The sequence below is a fragment of the Terrapene carolina genome, unplaced genomic scaffold (genome assembly GCF_002925995.2).
Source record: "Terrapene carolina triunguis isolate 2854851 unplaced genomic scaffold, T_m_triunguis-2.0 Scaffold88, whole genome shotgun sequence".
NCBI classification, from domain to species: Eukaryota; Metazoa; Chordata; order Testudines; family Emydidae; genus Terrapene; species Terrapene triunguis.
This window is the reverse complement of record NW_020664439.1, coordinates 29,331,717-29,348,128: the sequence shown is the minus strand read 5'-3', so window position 1 is coordinate 29,348,128 and position 16,412 is coordinate 29,331,717. Positions and strand designations below refer to the sequence as shown.

The 16,412-nt window shown below is 43.2% G+C and overlaps 1 protein-coding gene across 5 annotated transcripts in view; it reads right to left on the bottom strand.

The window, feature by feature from the left end:
• The window catches only part of LOC112103345 (schwannomin-interacting protein 1), a 391,826-nt gene that overhangs the window by 45,747 nt on the left and 329,667 nt on the right, over nucleotides 1-16,412 (bottom strand). The window contains exon 1 of one of the 5 annotated variants that reach the window (XM_024195057.3): nucleotides 3,856-3,946. The exons of the other annotated variants lie outside the window; for them this stretch is intronic. Coding sequence (XP_024050825.1) covers nucleotides 3,856-3,885 — 30 coding nt within the window. The 5' untranslated portion in view covers nucleotides 3,886-3,946. Of the gene's footprint in view, nucleotides 1-3,855; nucleotides 3,947-16,412 lie in introns of those variants that run through there. 5 annotated transcript variants of the gene reach the window in all.

Here is a 16,412-nt window from a genome sequence, read left to right as displayed (position 1 = left end):
AGGAAGAGGGATCTGAATACAGGATTTGGGGACTGAACTGTTCCGGGGAGGGAAGGCTGAAAACTGAAGGTCCAATCAAATTTCTGAAGTGATGCTGAACATGTTTTAGTTCAGTTAACACATGGAATTAAAACAGCTTTTAGTCACAATTCAAGCTGTACAAGTTGTCAGCAAAAGGTAAATATCCTAGTGTAGACAGAGCCATACTATCTAAGCGGATCTTGTCCTATGAATTGTGTCCCAGACCCTTCCTGAAATACCTGTTTTTGAGCTAATTCCAGGACTTCTAAGAAAATCAAATCTAATTGGTCATATCAGTTTTTTATCTGTGTATAAAGCCCAAGAATGTTTGACCTTTCAGCCAACAGAAATAGGTACATAACCAAATTGATGCTAGTCTGCAAAACCGAATGGCTCCCATGGGCAATTTTCTGTTTAGGGAGTATTATATTTCAGTTTCAATGTTTTGGAGTCCAGAAATTTATCGACTTTTAGAAGAACATCAGAAATAAGTCTGAGGTGGTGATATTTAACATTACTGCCATGTTAATAGTAGTATTATGGTAGCATCTATGTAACAAAAAGGCAAACTCTGATCCGAAGAGCTCACATTAGACTCATTCATTAAGATGAAGAAAATATGCAAGAAGCTGACATTAGCTTGATTTTCAGAATAAATACAACCTTAACTATGTTACTCTATGCAAAGGGCACCTTAAGGATTTAATGGTGAACTGAAATGCTTTATTACTTAATACTAGTTAAGATCCTAAATCATTAAAATAGTACATGGGTATATTTAAATTGCAAGGAAGTACATTATAACAAAATATTTTATTTACTTTTATTTACTTATCAGGGCCTGAGTTAAGGTTGTATTTCTTCGATGCATGTTGATGACATCATAGCTGTCTCAAGTATTTTAAACAAATGTGCAAGTTCTGGTATTTTTCATGTTAAATTTGCAGGAGAAATAATGGAGCCCTAAAGCACAGGTCTTGGGAGATTAGTTGAAAACACATTTGCAATTTATTTTTAAATTGTATTTATTCATAATGTTAACAATACCCACATATTCTCTTAAATATTTCACTCATCTTAACAAGTGTTTGGCATTACTTACAAAAATAATTTCAATCACTTTTAATGGTGCTGTAATGGAGATTACCAACATACCAATGCCAATATCCCTGAACTGGATAGGCGATCTGTAATGGTGAAAGGGTCCATGCCTAATGAGTCAATACTAGTAGGGATGGCAGTGATTTGTGTAATACTTATCAGTTGGGAACTGGAAGGAGGCCACTACACAGCCTCAAGTGGTAATAACTTTTGGTCACCACTGATCTGGTATGGATTGAGACTGATAAACTAGAAGTGAAAGGATTCATATTTCATTACCATATGACAATATGACATTCAATTCCACTGCAATCAATGTATAATCCTTCCAATTTAAGAGATTCCATATATAAAAGCACAGATCATTAACCTTCCCAGGAGGGTTATCATCATATTATTTAGAATATGATCTAACACTGTTTAATGAACATCTAGCATTTTTCTTCTTGGAATTGTGAATTCTGTTTATTAAAAAAAATCTAATTTTATGGATCATCTTCTCAAGAATTTAGAAAGTAGCAGCAGCAGTTGATTTAGGTCAAACAAGATCTGTGTAGTGAGATGTGTATAAATGAATTGCTTTTTGCTGTCTCAGGTTTTAAGATAAAACTGTGCTGCTGATCCACCACTCTAGGATTCTTTTGGTAGCATAATATACAGTCCTGCTTAGCATTTAGAATTTATTTTTTAAACAGCCACTGCAGGGATTTAACATCTCAACTGTATAGGGTCTCTCTCTTTATTAAGTGTATTTTAAGGCTCTGATGAAACCTAAAGCACATTTCAAAAAGGAATTTGACCACAGATATCACACGTGACTATAGCAGCCTTAACATTGACATTTTCCCTTCCCCCCCATCACAGCCCGTGTTTAGGGAAGCCACCCTTCCTCTCTAGCTTGCTGAAATCCAATCATTTATGGCTTGTAGTTTGATTCTAAACCCTGGATTGCTGATCACAGAAGGATTAAAACTTGACCTCCAGGTTAAAGGGTTTGATTATTTGGGTTGTTTTGTTGCTCCGTGCAACCAAACAGAGGTATTTAAACAAAACAAAGATCATTCTCATATATTTTTCTAAAATAAAGATTCACATATGACTAGTGATTTATAGTCAGCATTTTTGTTTTGAAAGAAGACATTGTAACGAATAAGCAGATTAAAAGTATTAAAAATGTAGCCATACTATGATCACACAAAACCAAATGCTTTAGGATGCTACCCAGCCTAATAGCAGCATTCTTGACTGAACCTAATGTATCTTCACTTAGTCACAGTTCCCAGAAGACTGGCTTCCATTTGAGAAGAGACAATAGGCGACCTTTAACCCTTCAGTTCCCAGAACTATGCTGGGAAAACATTCTCAGAGACACAACAATGATGCTATTTACTAAATTACTAACATGACAGGCTAAAGGCTTCAGAAAACTATTTAAATACATTTTTAGAAGGGGATAGACTGGAATAATTATTTTAAACTGCTAATTGGATTAAAAATCTTCAAACTCAAAAATCATTTTTTAACTCAGTACTATGTGTATATACGGGTACTTTGGTTTACTTCCCTTCATGCTATAATGCTGTTTTATGCATGAGGACATATGTGTTTAACACTAATCTTCAAGCAGGACCAAGCCGTGGGAGTGGAATCTGCAACGTAGGTAGGTAGGTAGGTGTGTGTGTGTGTGATAATACTGTCCCTCTACTGTTAGGAAAGTGAAGTAATGTCAGTGTAAACGCCTAAATTCTTACTTTGCCCTATGGAAAGGTAATACATTAGTCTTTGTTACCAATTATCTTCTCATCTTCATCTCTGACTATTAGCATTGTGGCAGTGCCCAGAGGGCCCAACCAAGATTGGGACTCTACACTGTGCTCGTGCTACAAACACATAAAAAGGCACCGTCTCTGCCCCAAAGACCTTGCAATCAATTAATCCATATTTTGATTATTTATCAAAATAGCAAACCATAATGTAAACAATAAAAAGACAGCATTTGAAAATGACGACTACATTTTAATGCATCTACCAGGATAAATAGGCAATTACGGACAGTGAATATAGATCTCTTAAAAATATTAAAAGCTAATTTCTCTTCAAATATAACTACGAAGGTACTAAAACAGCCACTTCGTACAAGTAATTTAAATCAAGTACTCTCATTTATACTTGTCGTAACAGAGTAAGTGTTGACGCATTATATAACATAAAATGCAGCTCGTTCACAAAGACTCAGATGAATACATATTACTGAACGTAAAGCATCAATGAATGGAAGTGTCAGAGAAAATAAATCAGTTATCTGTTCCTTTTCCACTTAGTTCATCTAAATATTTTTACTGTATTAGTGAACATTGTGTAGTGTACACAAGAATTTAGGCATTGACACACTGAAAGTTAACATTTAAAAATATTGTTTACTATTATTTTATGCACCTGTTATTTGTTCCATAATTTGCTTCCCAAAATTGTTTCCCATTTCTTAAAAAGCTCTTCATTTAAAGGAGTTCCTCTATCCATATAGGCATACATGTCAGGACAGATTATACCTGTATAATTCACATTTTACAAGCCAACTAAGCATTATTTTCTACACTGCTCATCAGATTTACAACAAACCACAGTACTAACAATACTGTAGAAGCCGAAGAGAGACAACCTGCTGCACTGAAAAAGGCAGGCCTTTCTCTCCCCAAAGGATGCCTATCATCGTAACAGAGCTTTAATTCTTACCTGATACGAACAGTTTTCCTGGTGTACCATCTCAGTGCATCATACAGAGAGCAGACACCAAAGCCAGGAATGTTTACAGAAGCTGCACAGTTACAATTTACAGCATCTGAAGGAGAAAAGAACGCCCTTGTAAGGCGAGACGCTTCCTGCAGATTAAAATGGATGCTGTTTCAACCTGCGCAATGGCACTGCCTTTGCTAGTGAGGAGTGTAGCAGTGCTGTTCTCCTCAGGGAACTAGCAATGAGGTCTAACAACATGTAGCTGAGACTGTGATGGGGGAGGGGGTTCACTCATCACTAGCACAATCGGCCAATTATATTATAGACACAAAGAAAAGGATCAGTCTGAGGCTGGTGTGACCTTCTGGTGCTTTCTGAAGGCAGTTAACTGATGTGGAAACATTCTAGTCCTCATTAAAGGGAAAAAAGGGGGGGGGGAGAGACAAATCAATACTTCACTTGAACATTTCTGACCTTCGGCATCATTCTCCCTCCCTATAGCCATTCTTCGATTACTGCTTAGAAGTTTTAATGAGGCTTACAAACAGAGAGTCATAATTGTATTACAGAAATATAAACAATTGCCTTGGTAATTTAAAAACATGAATCTATTTCAATCAAACAACATTTCTTTCTTTGGACAAGACCATATACAGCTGAATAAACCAAACTCAGGTGTACATTCCACCCAAAAAAGAATCGAGGTATGTATTTCATCTTCCCAAAATAGATTTTAAGATATTGAATCATTAAATAATAGGTAGGAATGCATTCTAGTTATTTTCTTTTAACAATGTATCTGAGAAACATAAAATCTTTTACTGAAAATATTTTCTAACATTTCCTGTGAAGTATAATTATAGGATGCAATGGTGTTTAACGAATTTACTTTCTATATTGTAATGTCCATTTTGAGCTGGAGCTTTGAACACAGATATTATCCAATACAGGGAACAGTTAATGCCACACAGTTTGTTTCAAATGAAACAGACATCTGTGTTCTTTGCAACAGCCCCAAACAAAAAATAGGCTATTCTATAACTAAATTTCACTGATGAAAAGAAATCTGAAGATCAGACAGATATCCAGAGGAAACTATACTCAGCCACAGTTTGCCTGCACAGCATTTTTAGGAACAACTATGACTTGGTATTTTAGATCTGAGCTTGTTTATTTTTGTAATACCCTGTCATCCAATCCTCAGATGAGAGATAATTAGGCCTGAAAATTCTTAGAGGCTAGACAAATATTCCAAAACAGCAGTGATAATTATTTAAGAATAACTAAACAAACATTAATTTTTGTAAATCTTCTATTGCACTTTCAGAATAATATTTTGAGATTATACACTGGTTTTACAAATGGCAGTACAGGTCAGGCTGTAATTCTCAACATATAAAAGAAACTAAATACCAACTTTGTATTCCATTGATGAACAGTCTTATTATAGAAGACAAGAGTGAAAGAAGAAATAAAATACTATTTTACAATTTCTCAGAATTTGTGACCTTGGGCTGGGAGTTTTAGCAAGTAGCTCATAGAAAAAAGTGAGATTTCAAAGTCACTTTCACCGCTGGGCTGCTCACCTTCAATTTAAAACAGTGAAAAAATGTTAGGTGGTCCTGGCACATTAACAGTCAAGTGTTAATCTGTAAAACACTGAGGCCAGATTGTGCCTAGCTCTTGTGTAAGTGCTAGGACATCAGAGCATTTTTTCGCTCTTCTATTCAAGAAATGCTCCCTCCAAATACCTCTAACCATACAGAAAAAGGGCATGGAGACATCCAGCCATCAGGAGAAGAGCACATTCCTATGGTACATCACAGTGGTCATGCTTCCCCCCTGAATGCTGCAGAACTCCAGGAGGGATTGTGCCAATCAGAGACAAATCCTTTCAGAGCTCAACATAGGGTGGTGCGTCTGCACCAATCCCAAGCCGACCAGTGCTTATCATGCACAATCTAGAGCTCAATGTTAATAGACACCTTCAAACTCTGCCAATCTTTGCATAGGAATACAAGATGTCTCCAGTCCTGCAAAATGCCATTCCCTCGGATTACCCCTTTAATAGCGTAGCTATGATGTTCCAATCTCTTGCTAGCTCACGTAATGATGATATCAATGAAGCCATGCTTCTTTCACTGCACTGCCAGTGAAGAAGACATGCTGACCTGAAGTCCCTCATACTACCCGGGAGGAAACTGCTGCTTGATGTATTATAGACTAGGCTATTGGTAAAACATGGTAAAAACTTAAAATGTACTGAGTAATATTCATTTTTGCACAATATCCTGTACTGTATGAAAATGCACAAAACTATCTCTGCAATAAAAAACAACTATATGCTTCTCCTTCCTAAATCTATTGTTTCTATAAATTTGAGAATGCCAGTTTCATTACTGAAAAGCTATCAGCATATCCCTTCTATTTTATATTAGCACTGTTTCCTAGGCCTGTGGAGCCTGAGTTCACAAGTTCAAATGGCTATGGGAAAACAGGAATCTTGAGTTTTCCTCACAGCCCCTGATTCAAGTGCCAAAAATCTATCCCCGACTCAGGATTTCTTTCTCAAAAATGGCCTTGCATGATGATCTCTCCACCCCCACTTTTCTCAGCTCTTCATCCTTGCAAGTACATTAAAAAAAACAGGGGAAAATGTGGGTGGATGGAGATTCACCAGAGTTTTCACACAAGTGGGAGGGCAAAGAGCTGAAGGGAGAAAAATCCCATAAAACCAATCGTTTTCTCAGTTTCTTCTTTCAGGGCCTTATCCAGTATCTCAGCAGAAAGGCTGATATGTAGTCGTCATCACCCACACAACCATGTGAGGAATTCTTCATCTCTGCAGCACAGCTTCACAGGAAATAAGGGCTCAGTCAACAACTCTGGTCAGTGTCAACAACTCAGTGTCAACACAGTGTCAACAACTCAGTGTCCATCCCCACCAGGGTAGGAATGCTACGTGGCTACAAGAACAGGAGTACTTGTGGCACCTTAGAGACTAACAAATTTATTAGAGCATAAGCTTTCGTGGGCTACAACCCACTTCTTCGGATGGTTGTAGCCCACGAAAGCTTATGCTCTAATAAATTTGTTAGTCTCTAAGGGTATGTCTACACTACGAGGGTAATTCGATTTTACTTAAATCGAATATGTGGAATCGATATTGCAAAGTCGAACGTGTGTGTCCACACTAAGGACACACTAAGGACAGTAATTCGACTTTGTGAGTCCACACTAACGGGGCGAGCGTCGATATTGGAAGCGGTGCACTGTGGGCAGCTATCCCACAGTTCCCGCAGTCCCCGCTGCCCATCGGAATTCTGGGTCGAGCCGCCAATGCCTTCTGGGTAAAAAAAATTTGTCGTCATCCGTCCGTCACTAACGCCCTCCCTCCCTCCATGAAAGCGCCGGCGGGAAATCAGTTCGCGCACTTTTCTGGTCAGTGACAGCGCGGACGCCACAGCACTGCGATCATGGATCACGCTGCGACCATCGCTGCACTTGTGGCCGTTCTCAACACCTCGCAGCTTATCATACACCTTTCCCTGAGGCAGATGCAGAGAAATCGGGCGAGGAGGCTACGGCACCGCCGTGAGAGCCTGAAGTCGGAGAGTGGCACAGAGCTGTCAGAAACCACGAGCCCCAGCGCCCAGGACATGACGTTGGCAATGGGGCATGTGGATTTTGTTGAACGGCGATTCTGGGCCCGGGAAACAAGCACGGACTGGTGGGACCGTATAGTGCTTCAGGTCTGGGATGAATCCCAGTGGCTGCGAAACTTTCGCATGCGGAAGGGGACTTTCCTCGAACTTTGTGAGTTGCTGTCCCCTGCCCTGAAGCGCAAGGACACCCGCATGCGAGCAGCCCTCACTGTCCAGAAGCGAGTGGCCATAGCCCTCTGGAAGCTTGCAACGCCGGACAGCTACCGGTCAGTCGCGAACCACTTTGGTGTGGGCAAATCTACCGTGGGGGTTGTTGTCATGCAAGTAGCCAAGGCAATCGTGAAGGTACTGCTCCCAAAGGTAGTGACCCTGGGAAACGCGCAGGTCATCATAGATGGCTTTGCCGCGATGGGATTCCCAAACTGCGGTGGGGCTATCGATGGGACTCACATCCCTATCCTGGGACCGGACCACCAGGCCAGCCAGTACATCAATAGAAAGGGCTACTTTTCAATGGTGCTGCAAGCACTGGTGGACCATCGGGGACGGTTTACAAACATCTACGTCGGATGGCCGGGCAAGGTTCATGACGCTCGCGTGTTCAGGAACTCTGGTCTGTTTAGACGGCTGCAGGAAGGTATTTACTTCCCAGACCACAAAATAACTCTTGGGGATGTGGAGATGCCTACAGTCATCCTCGGGGACCCAGCCTACCCGCTAATGCCCTGGCTCATGAAGCCCTATACTGGCGCCCTGGACACAGAAAAAGAACTGTTCAACTACCGGCTGAGCAAGTGCAGAATGGTAGTGGAGTGTGCTTTTGGCCGTCTCAAAGGGAGATGGAGAAGCTTACTCACTCGCTGTGATCTCAGTGAAACCAATATCCCCATCGTTATTGCAGCTTCCTGTGTGCTCCACAATCTGTGTGAGAGCAAGGGGGAGACCTTTATGTCGGGGTGGGAGCTAGAGGCAAATAGCCTGGCTGCTGATTACGCTCAGCCAGACAGCCGGGCGATTAGAAGATCACAGCGGGACGCCCTGTGCATCCGGGAGGCTTTGAAAGCTAGGTTCCTGAGTGAGCAGGGCAACCAGTGACTTTTCAGTTTGTGGACAGAAAAGCTGAACCTGCCCCCGTTTCTTTACCCAGTTCATTTTGACTATCCTCTCCAGTTACATACCCCCTTCACCCCCTTCCCCTTCCCAAAAAATAAAATCAGTTCTATTTTGTTAATGAACACCGTTGTCTGTATTGCTGTTTTCGCGGGAATATTTTAAACCGGGGACGCAGACTGTGGCGGGGGGCGGGTTTAGTGTTCTGATGCAAATGATGCTTCTAAACTCCCGGAATGACAGGCTCCGCACTGGTGGACTGGTTATTTCAATGGAGCCTGCCAGCACTCCTGGGGGGGACTGTGTGTATGTGTCGGCTATGTGACTTTCTGGCAGGGGGGGGTGGGTTACAGATCCCCTGCTGCGTGGATCTGTGAGCCAGGATAAGGACCGCTGCATAAGATCTGTAACTGCCCTCCCCCGCCACAAAGTCACAGAGCAACCCCCCCCCCCGAACATGAAAAACACCTCCCAGACTGACCAGGGTAACCAGTGACTGCACTGTGTATGTGTCCTGATGCTGGACCTGACACCGCCTCTGTACCCTGCTAAAGATCACTGTCCTGTCCAATTACCAATCCCCTTCCCCCCTCCAGACAGACTCTCCCTCAAAAGAACCTGACTGAAACAGCAATGAACAGAAACAAACATTTTATTGCGAACCAGACATGAAACGTGGGGGGTGAAACTTGGACGGGGGCTTGTGTGAGGTGGGTAGGAAAGGACTTATGAAATTTTGGGGAATGTCAGCCTTCTAGTGCTAGAGCAGTCTGCAGGGGTTGACTGAAAGTTTTAACGTCCCTTGCCGCCCCTCCTTCTTTGGACTTTAGGTGAGGGTGGTGTGGGACTTGGTGGCGGGTGAGGGCGGTTACAGATAGACTGCAGCGGGGCTCTGTCCTCCTGCCTCCGGTCTTGCAGAACATCCACAAGGCGCCGGAGCGTGTCCGTTTGCTCCCTCATTAGTCCAAGCAGCTTTTCAGTAGCCTGTTGGTCCTCCTGACGCCACCTCTCCTCCCGTTCCATGACTGCTCGGTGCATTTGTGACAAGTTCTCCCTCCACTGTGTCTGCTGGGCTGCCTGGGCTCGGGAGCAGCCCATTAGTTCTGAGAACATGTCTTCACGCGTCTTCTTCCTCCGCCTAATCTGCACTAGCCTCTGGGAGTGTGCTGACAGGCTGGGTTGGGAGACAGTCGCAGATGTGTCTGTGTGAATTGTAAAAAGGGAGTGAATTCCTGAGACAGATAAATGAAATTGTATACAAAGAACCTAGTCTTTCTCTGTGAACAAGACCATGCACTGCACCTCTCACATGCGCACTCAGGACAAGGTCGAATTTTCGGCCGTCGCCTTCAGTGCCTGTGGACTTGCGGTGGTCTTGGAGTGATCAGAGAACTGTGGCTGGAGACCTGAACTTCTGGAGCGGGCAATAATGGTAAGCCGTAGACTTGTGGCTGCTTAAAACTCCAGCAGTAGCACTGGCCTCCTTTCACACTGAAAGCAATGCCAGTCTCTGCTGCCAGCAATCAGGACAGCATCAACTCTGCCCCTGTCCCACCCCCTCGCGGCTGTCCCAGGGAAAGATCCCTGTATGCTGCCCCTCTCCCTCCACCGCGTGGCTGTAAAGCAGTCCCAATACTAACATTCCCCTCCCTAATTCAAAGCAGGGCGTCATGAGCGACATCACCCTCCTGAGGATCCCGGACACCCAGAGAGAACGCATGCTGCGGGAAAGCATGCAGAAACCGGGGCCGTATGCTGCCATGCTATGTCGGGCCATGATCCCCGAGTACTTGATTGTGGCGTGGAGGGGACATGTCTGCTACCACGGAGGGCCCACTAAGATCGCCCTATCCCGGAACCTCATAAACAGGCTTGAGATCTACCTCCACGAGACCTACGAGGAGTTCTCCTACGAGGATTTCTCGTCAATCCCCGGCCACATTGACCGGATTTTCGCCTAGGTGCACTGGGACTATGGAGTGGAGCGTCTTGGGCCTCGGAATCATGTAGTAAGGGACATTGTGAAATTTTTTTAAAATACTTGGGACTAAATTGAGAAGAGCCTAAGACAGAGAAATCATGAAAACCCATTTGTTACCTTTGTAAATATTCCTGTTTTGTACCTGATTATTTTTTTACTAGTTTACAGCACTTTTATAAATATACATTGTTAACAGTATAAATATTACCGTTCTGTTTTAAATAAATGTTTACATGTTTACAGCACTTACTGCTTGATCCTTCCCCTGATTCTGTGTCCGGGGTAAGGGATGGGGACGGTTGGTACGGGATCTCGGTAAGGGTGATGAAGAGCTCCTGGCTGTCGGGGAAATCAGCGGTGCCAGCGCTGTCGACTGCCTCGTCCTCCTCATCTCCTTCTTCATCTTCCCCATCCGCTAACATGTCCGACGAGGAACCGGCCGCGGACAATATCCCATCCTCGGAGTCCACGGTCAGGGGTGGGGTAGTGGTGGCGGCCGCTCCCAGGATGGAATGCAGTGCCTCGTAGAAACGGGATGTGTGGGGCTGGGATCCGGATCGTCCGTTAGCCTCTTTGGTTTTTTGGTAGCCTTGTCTCAGCTCCTTGATTTTCACGCGGCACTGCGTTGCATCCCGGCTGTAGCCTCTCTCTGCCATGGCTTTGGAGATCTTCTCATAGATCTTAGCATTCCTTCTTTTGGAGCGCAGCTCGGCAAGCACGGACTCATCGCCCCACACTGCGATGAGATCCAAGACTTCCCAATCAGTCCATGCTGGGGCCCTCTTTCTATTAGATTGCACGGCCATCTCTGCTGGAGAGCTCTGCATCGTTGCCACTGCTGCTGAGCTCACCTCGATGTCCAAAGAGGAACTGAGATTCAAACTGCCCAGACAGGAAAATGAAAATGAATTCAAATTTTCCCGGGGGTGTGGCTGGTCAGAGCATCCGAGCTCGGACTGCTGTCCAGAGCGTCAACAGAGTGGTGCACTGTGGGATAGCTCCCGGAGCTATTAGCGTCGATTTCCATCCACACCTAGCCTAATTCGATATGGCCATTTCGAATTTAGCGCTACTCCTCTCGTTGGGGAGGATTACAGAAATCGATTTAAAGAGAGCTCTATGTCGAACTAAATGGCTTCCTGGTGTGGACGGGTGCAGGGTTAATTCGATATAACGGCGCTAAATTCGACATAAAAGCCTAGTGTAGACCAGGCCTAAGGTGCCACAAGTACTCCTGTTCTTTTTGTGGATACAGTCTAACACGGCTGCTACTCTGATACGTGGCTACAGTTTGTAAGGACTGTGGGACAGGAACAGCTCCAGGCTGCTCTCAGGGGAGAGAACTGAGCAGAAATAAGAACTACCTTACCTCGCAGAAGGAGGTTTCAACTACTCTGCTGCATACTGCAGAGGTGTTTGGATGAGGAAAAGTGCATCTCTTTCAAAAGTTTTACAACTTTTACAAACAAACAATAACAAAAACCAAAACCAACAGGTTGGGCTAGGGGGGAGGAAGGCAAGGAAGTTTGGTTGTTAGGAAGGATGGAGAAAGAAGAAGGCTACTTTATTTCTCTTTTTGGCTGAACTCCAAAATGGAAGACAGACAACTGATAATTATGATCAGACACGGGCTCCTCTAGGTGGCTGATGTTCACTCTGGGGGAGAAGCCCTTATCATCAGTGTATGTGTGGACTTAATGCTTAGCAAATCTCAACATAAATTACCCAAGATATTAATTGCCACATATGGCATAATCATAATGAAACAATTTCCAAACTCCAGCTCTGGAAAGAGGGTGAAAAGACAGGACTCCTAACCAGGTACACAACAGGTAGTAGAGAGGGGATAAGCCCTCTTAAGGTAGGGAATGGTCTCTGTGGCTCTGGAACTCAGCAATTTTTGATGAGTGAACATCACCTAAAGTGTTTTGGTTTTTTTGGGGCTGGATCAGACCCGTCATTCACAAACTGCCTTTTTTTTTTTTTTTTTATAAAGAATGATATAAAAACACTTAAATTTTAATTTTCCATTCTGAAGAAATGTAAAGGGATCTCTCAGCAAGACTTTTTTTCAGAAGCTTCCTTTACAGAGGGCAAAATGTTTGCCCCAAAAGACCAAAAACAAACAAAAACCCCACAACCCAAAAAACAAAACAAACAAACAAAAAAAACTCCTCGCTTAATGCTAAAAGCAGCTTCCTGTGTTACATAATCTCCTGATGACATTTATCATGTGTGTCATAAGAAAGACTCATGAAATTATCCCACTCTTCACACATTACTGGTTTATTTATAGTTGAAGTGACTCAGTGCCATTTCACACAAAGCAGATTTCTGACAAGAATAGCGTGAATCTTGTTGGACACAGCTTTGGCGCAGTGAGGTGCGAAGTATACAAAACCACCCTGTTTAACAGTTTATTCCTTCTATACGTATTTGTGCGTGGGGGCTGCTTTATGTTTAACTTTTAGTTTGCGGCACAGTATCCCTCCACCTCTTCCAAGAGACTATTCTTAACAGACCAACTGGTCTGGTTGGCATATAGCTCCCAATTCTGCAATGAGCTGTGTATGGACATATGCCTATATCTATGCAGAATCCCATTAAAATATCAATGAATCTACACAGGCACAGGGGTCTGCCTGTATACAGCTCATTGCAGGATCAGGGCCATAATTACACCATAGTAACAGGCTCCATGGGAATTCCTTAGACCAAGCAAAGGGTCTTTCTTTAAATTGAAAGAATAAAGGAAAGAGTATCTGTCTAGAGGTTAGTGTACTAGGCTCTGAGCCAGGGAAACATCTGCACCTGCTCTTTCTTCATCACTTTGTGATTATCCATCCAGAGGGCAAGTCAGATAGGTAGGTAATAAATAAAGCTGTGGGTGCTTCAAGTGAATGAAAGTTATTTGGCTGTCTCCCAAGTGGGTCACTACAAAATGGTGTCCCTTGCTAAAGAAAAGAACAAGTAAACATTCCTATTTCTGCACCTACATGATGCCAATTAGAATGCCTAGGAACCTTTGACAGTCCACCACGGGAGGAAGGGGTCTTGAAAATAAACTAAATTTCACTGCCCTAAGAACCTCTTTCTGAAAACCACTTTTGATAACATGAAAGCATCCACACTGCAATGTTTTGAGAACACATACAAGGATGACTATGCTGCTAGCCTAAACATTCCTTGCTGAAATAACAGGAGTACTTGTGGCACCTTAGAGACTAACAAGTCTCTAAGGTGCCACAAGTACTCCTGTTATTTTTGCGGATACAGACTAACACGGCTGCTACTCTGATTCCTTGCTGAGAAGAGATACAGTACATCTCTCTGGCCAGGAGAAAGCTACTGCATGAATAGAGAGAGATCTTAGCCTGGCAAAGCACTGACTTTTCCATCTCTTCTGACTACTGTTAAATAATGGAATATTTAATCCACCTTGCCCTTAAGAGAAATGTTGCCCGAACAAATAAAAGGGAAAATGTTGCCTGACTTACAAAATGGTTTTCTATAGTTGAAATAAAATAGAAGGGTCTCATATATGTTGAGATAGTGCTACCTACTTACAGTGTCAGACAGGGATTGAGGCTGATATGAAAAAAAGACATTTTATGAAGAAAAGCAGGAACAGTATACAACACTACTGGGTCTTAATGAAAGACTAGGTCATAAACAATAAAATCTAGCTCTTATATATAAGGCTTTTCATCAGTAGTTCAAAGCACTTTACAAAGGTGGTTAGTGTCATTATCGCTATTCTACACATGGGAAAACCAGCAGGGAGCGGAAATGACTTTGCCAAGATCACCCAGCAGGCCAGAGGCAGAGCCAGGAATAGAACCCAGGGCCTCTCGAGTCCCAGTTTTGTGTTCTGTCCAACTAAGCAGACCTTCTTGGATAAACAGATCCAAACTGAGTAGCAGTTAGTTCCCATTTCATGAAAGGAAGATAGAAACAGAATTCTGGTTTACAAAGGGAACACAGGATCCAGGGGATAAATGTAAATCTTCAAAGAGAAATAATCCTCCTTCCAAAAACCTAGTTACCAGGGTGGGAACCTGTCAGTGTCCTGTATTCTCACCAAATAGACCCCAAGGTGAAAACCTGGGACTCTCAGTGAGCTAGGGGACAATCCTATAGGCAGCCCTCTCCACAAGATTGTATGGGCTGTTAAAGAGAGAAGTTCCTAAAGCAACCACCTCCCTAGACTTGCATCACCATGAGAAACTCCATTGAAAGTCCACCTACAAATCAGATTTGGGGAATGGAGGAAAGTGTGTCACTGCTTAAAGAAGTCACAATCTGCTCAACTGCCCCCTTTCTGAATCCAAGGCTTAATAGAGAGAGGAAAAAATCTTGAGATCTAGAGTTGATCTTTGACAGCAGTCGTGGGAATTGATGAACCAGTGCCACACACTAAGCCTATTGTGAACAGTTTGGGATCACTAGAACAAAGCAAGCTCTGACATACTGAACTGTTTGGAGAATTTTATGGATAAAGGCAAGAGGAAATCAGTTTGTGGGGATTAGCAGTTAAATATAAGAGGGGTGTCCCTGGGTCTAGGTATCAATTGCACATTCTCTACTGAGGTGAAGTGATCAGGAGAGTTGCATGGGGAACTAAGAAGCATGAACCTGACAAAACACATCAAAATGTCTGGATGTTAAAATTGTGTTATCTGTCCATCTACTGAAGGAGGAGTAGCACCTAGGTATTACCATTTGGTGTGTCCCCTGATTCAGGAAAGAAATTTTACTTAGCTGTTAGCTTCTAGTCCTGTGCACGGCACATCTCTCTATTCTTTTATTCCTAAAATGCATCTATTTCTTTAACTGCCATATGTTAAGAGTATTCTTTTAAAAAAATGAAGTGTTCCGTGCAGCAAGCCACCAGTTAAACTCAAAGAAGCCCTCCTGAATCAATGCCTATGTAAAGGACTAAACTGCTCAGCAGATAGTATTTTATATTTGCTCATACTTTGCTATCCAAAATTTGCCAAGATTTGTGCTAAACTCGTCAGAAGACTGCTCTGTTTTAAGTTTACAGTGTGCTAGCTCATTGCTTCATTACTGAATCAGAGGGAAGTGTGCCTCACCAAAATCGCTTCATACAGCACTTACAGTAAGTGTTTCTTGAAGATCTTGCATCCAAAAAGTGACCTGGCCTGACCCAACTTAAGCTATGTCTACACTTGCAGAGTTTTTTGCACTGTCAGTTTCACCGGTGATAGGGAACCAGTAAAAGAAAAGCGCTGGTTTGGGTTCTCACTCACTTCCACAGGCGTCAGATCGTGTTCACGTTTGCAGCACTTCCGTCACCGATGAGAGCAGCACACTGAAGGCAGCTATCCCACAGTGCAACTCTCTCCATTTTGAGGATAGGTCTTGTGGGAAGGGGTGAGGGGGTGATTGTGGGGCATCCTGGGTCCCTGCACAGCCTCCTCTCCCCAAACACTGATCAGCTCCAGTAGCTCAGCACTGCTCCAAGCAGGGGACTGTTTGCTCTGTGGAGCAGCCATTATCACCTGGCCAGATGATAAGTGAGCACTTGCCAAGAAAACAAAAAGGGGAGTTTCAAAGTTCCGGGAGCTTTACAGGGGAAGGGGCGGATGTCTGTTTACCTGGCTTCAGAGCAGCGGAGCTGCTAGCCAGAGTAGTCACCTAGGCATTGTGGGATATCCTCCGGAGGCTAAACGCTGTGTAAACAGGAAGAATGTGTCTTCACTTGCATATCACCGCAAAAGTATCACCGGTAAGAACTGAACGCTCTTGTGGAGGTGGTTTTCTGTTTGCAGTGAATC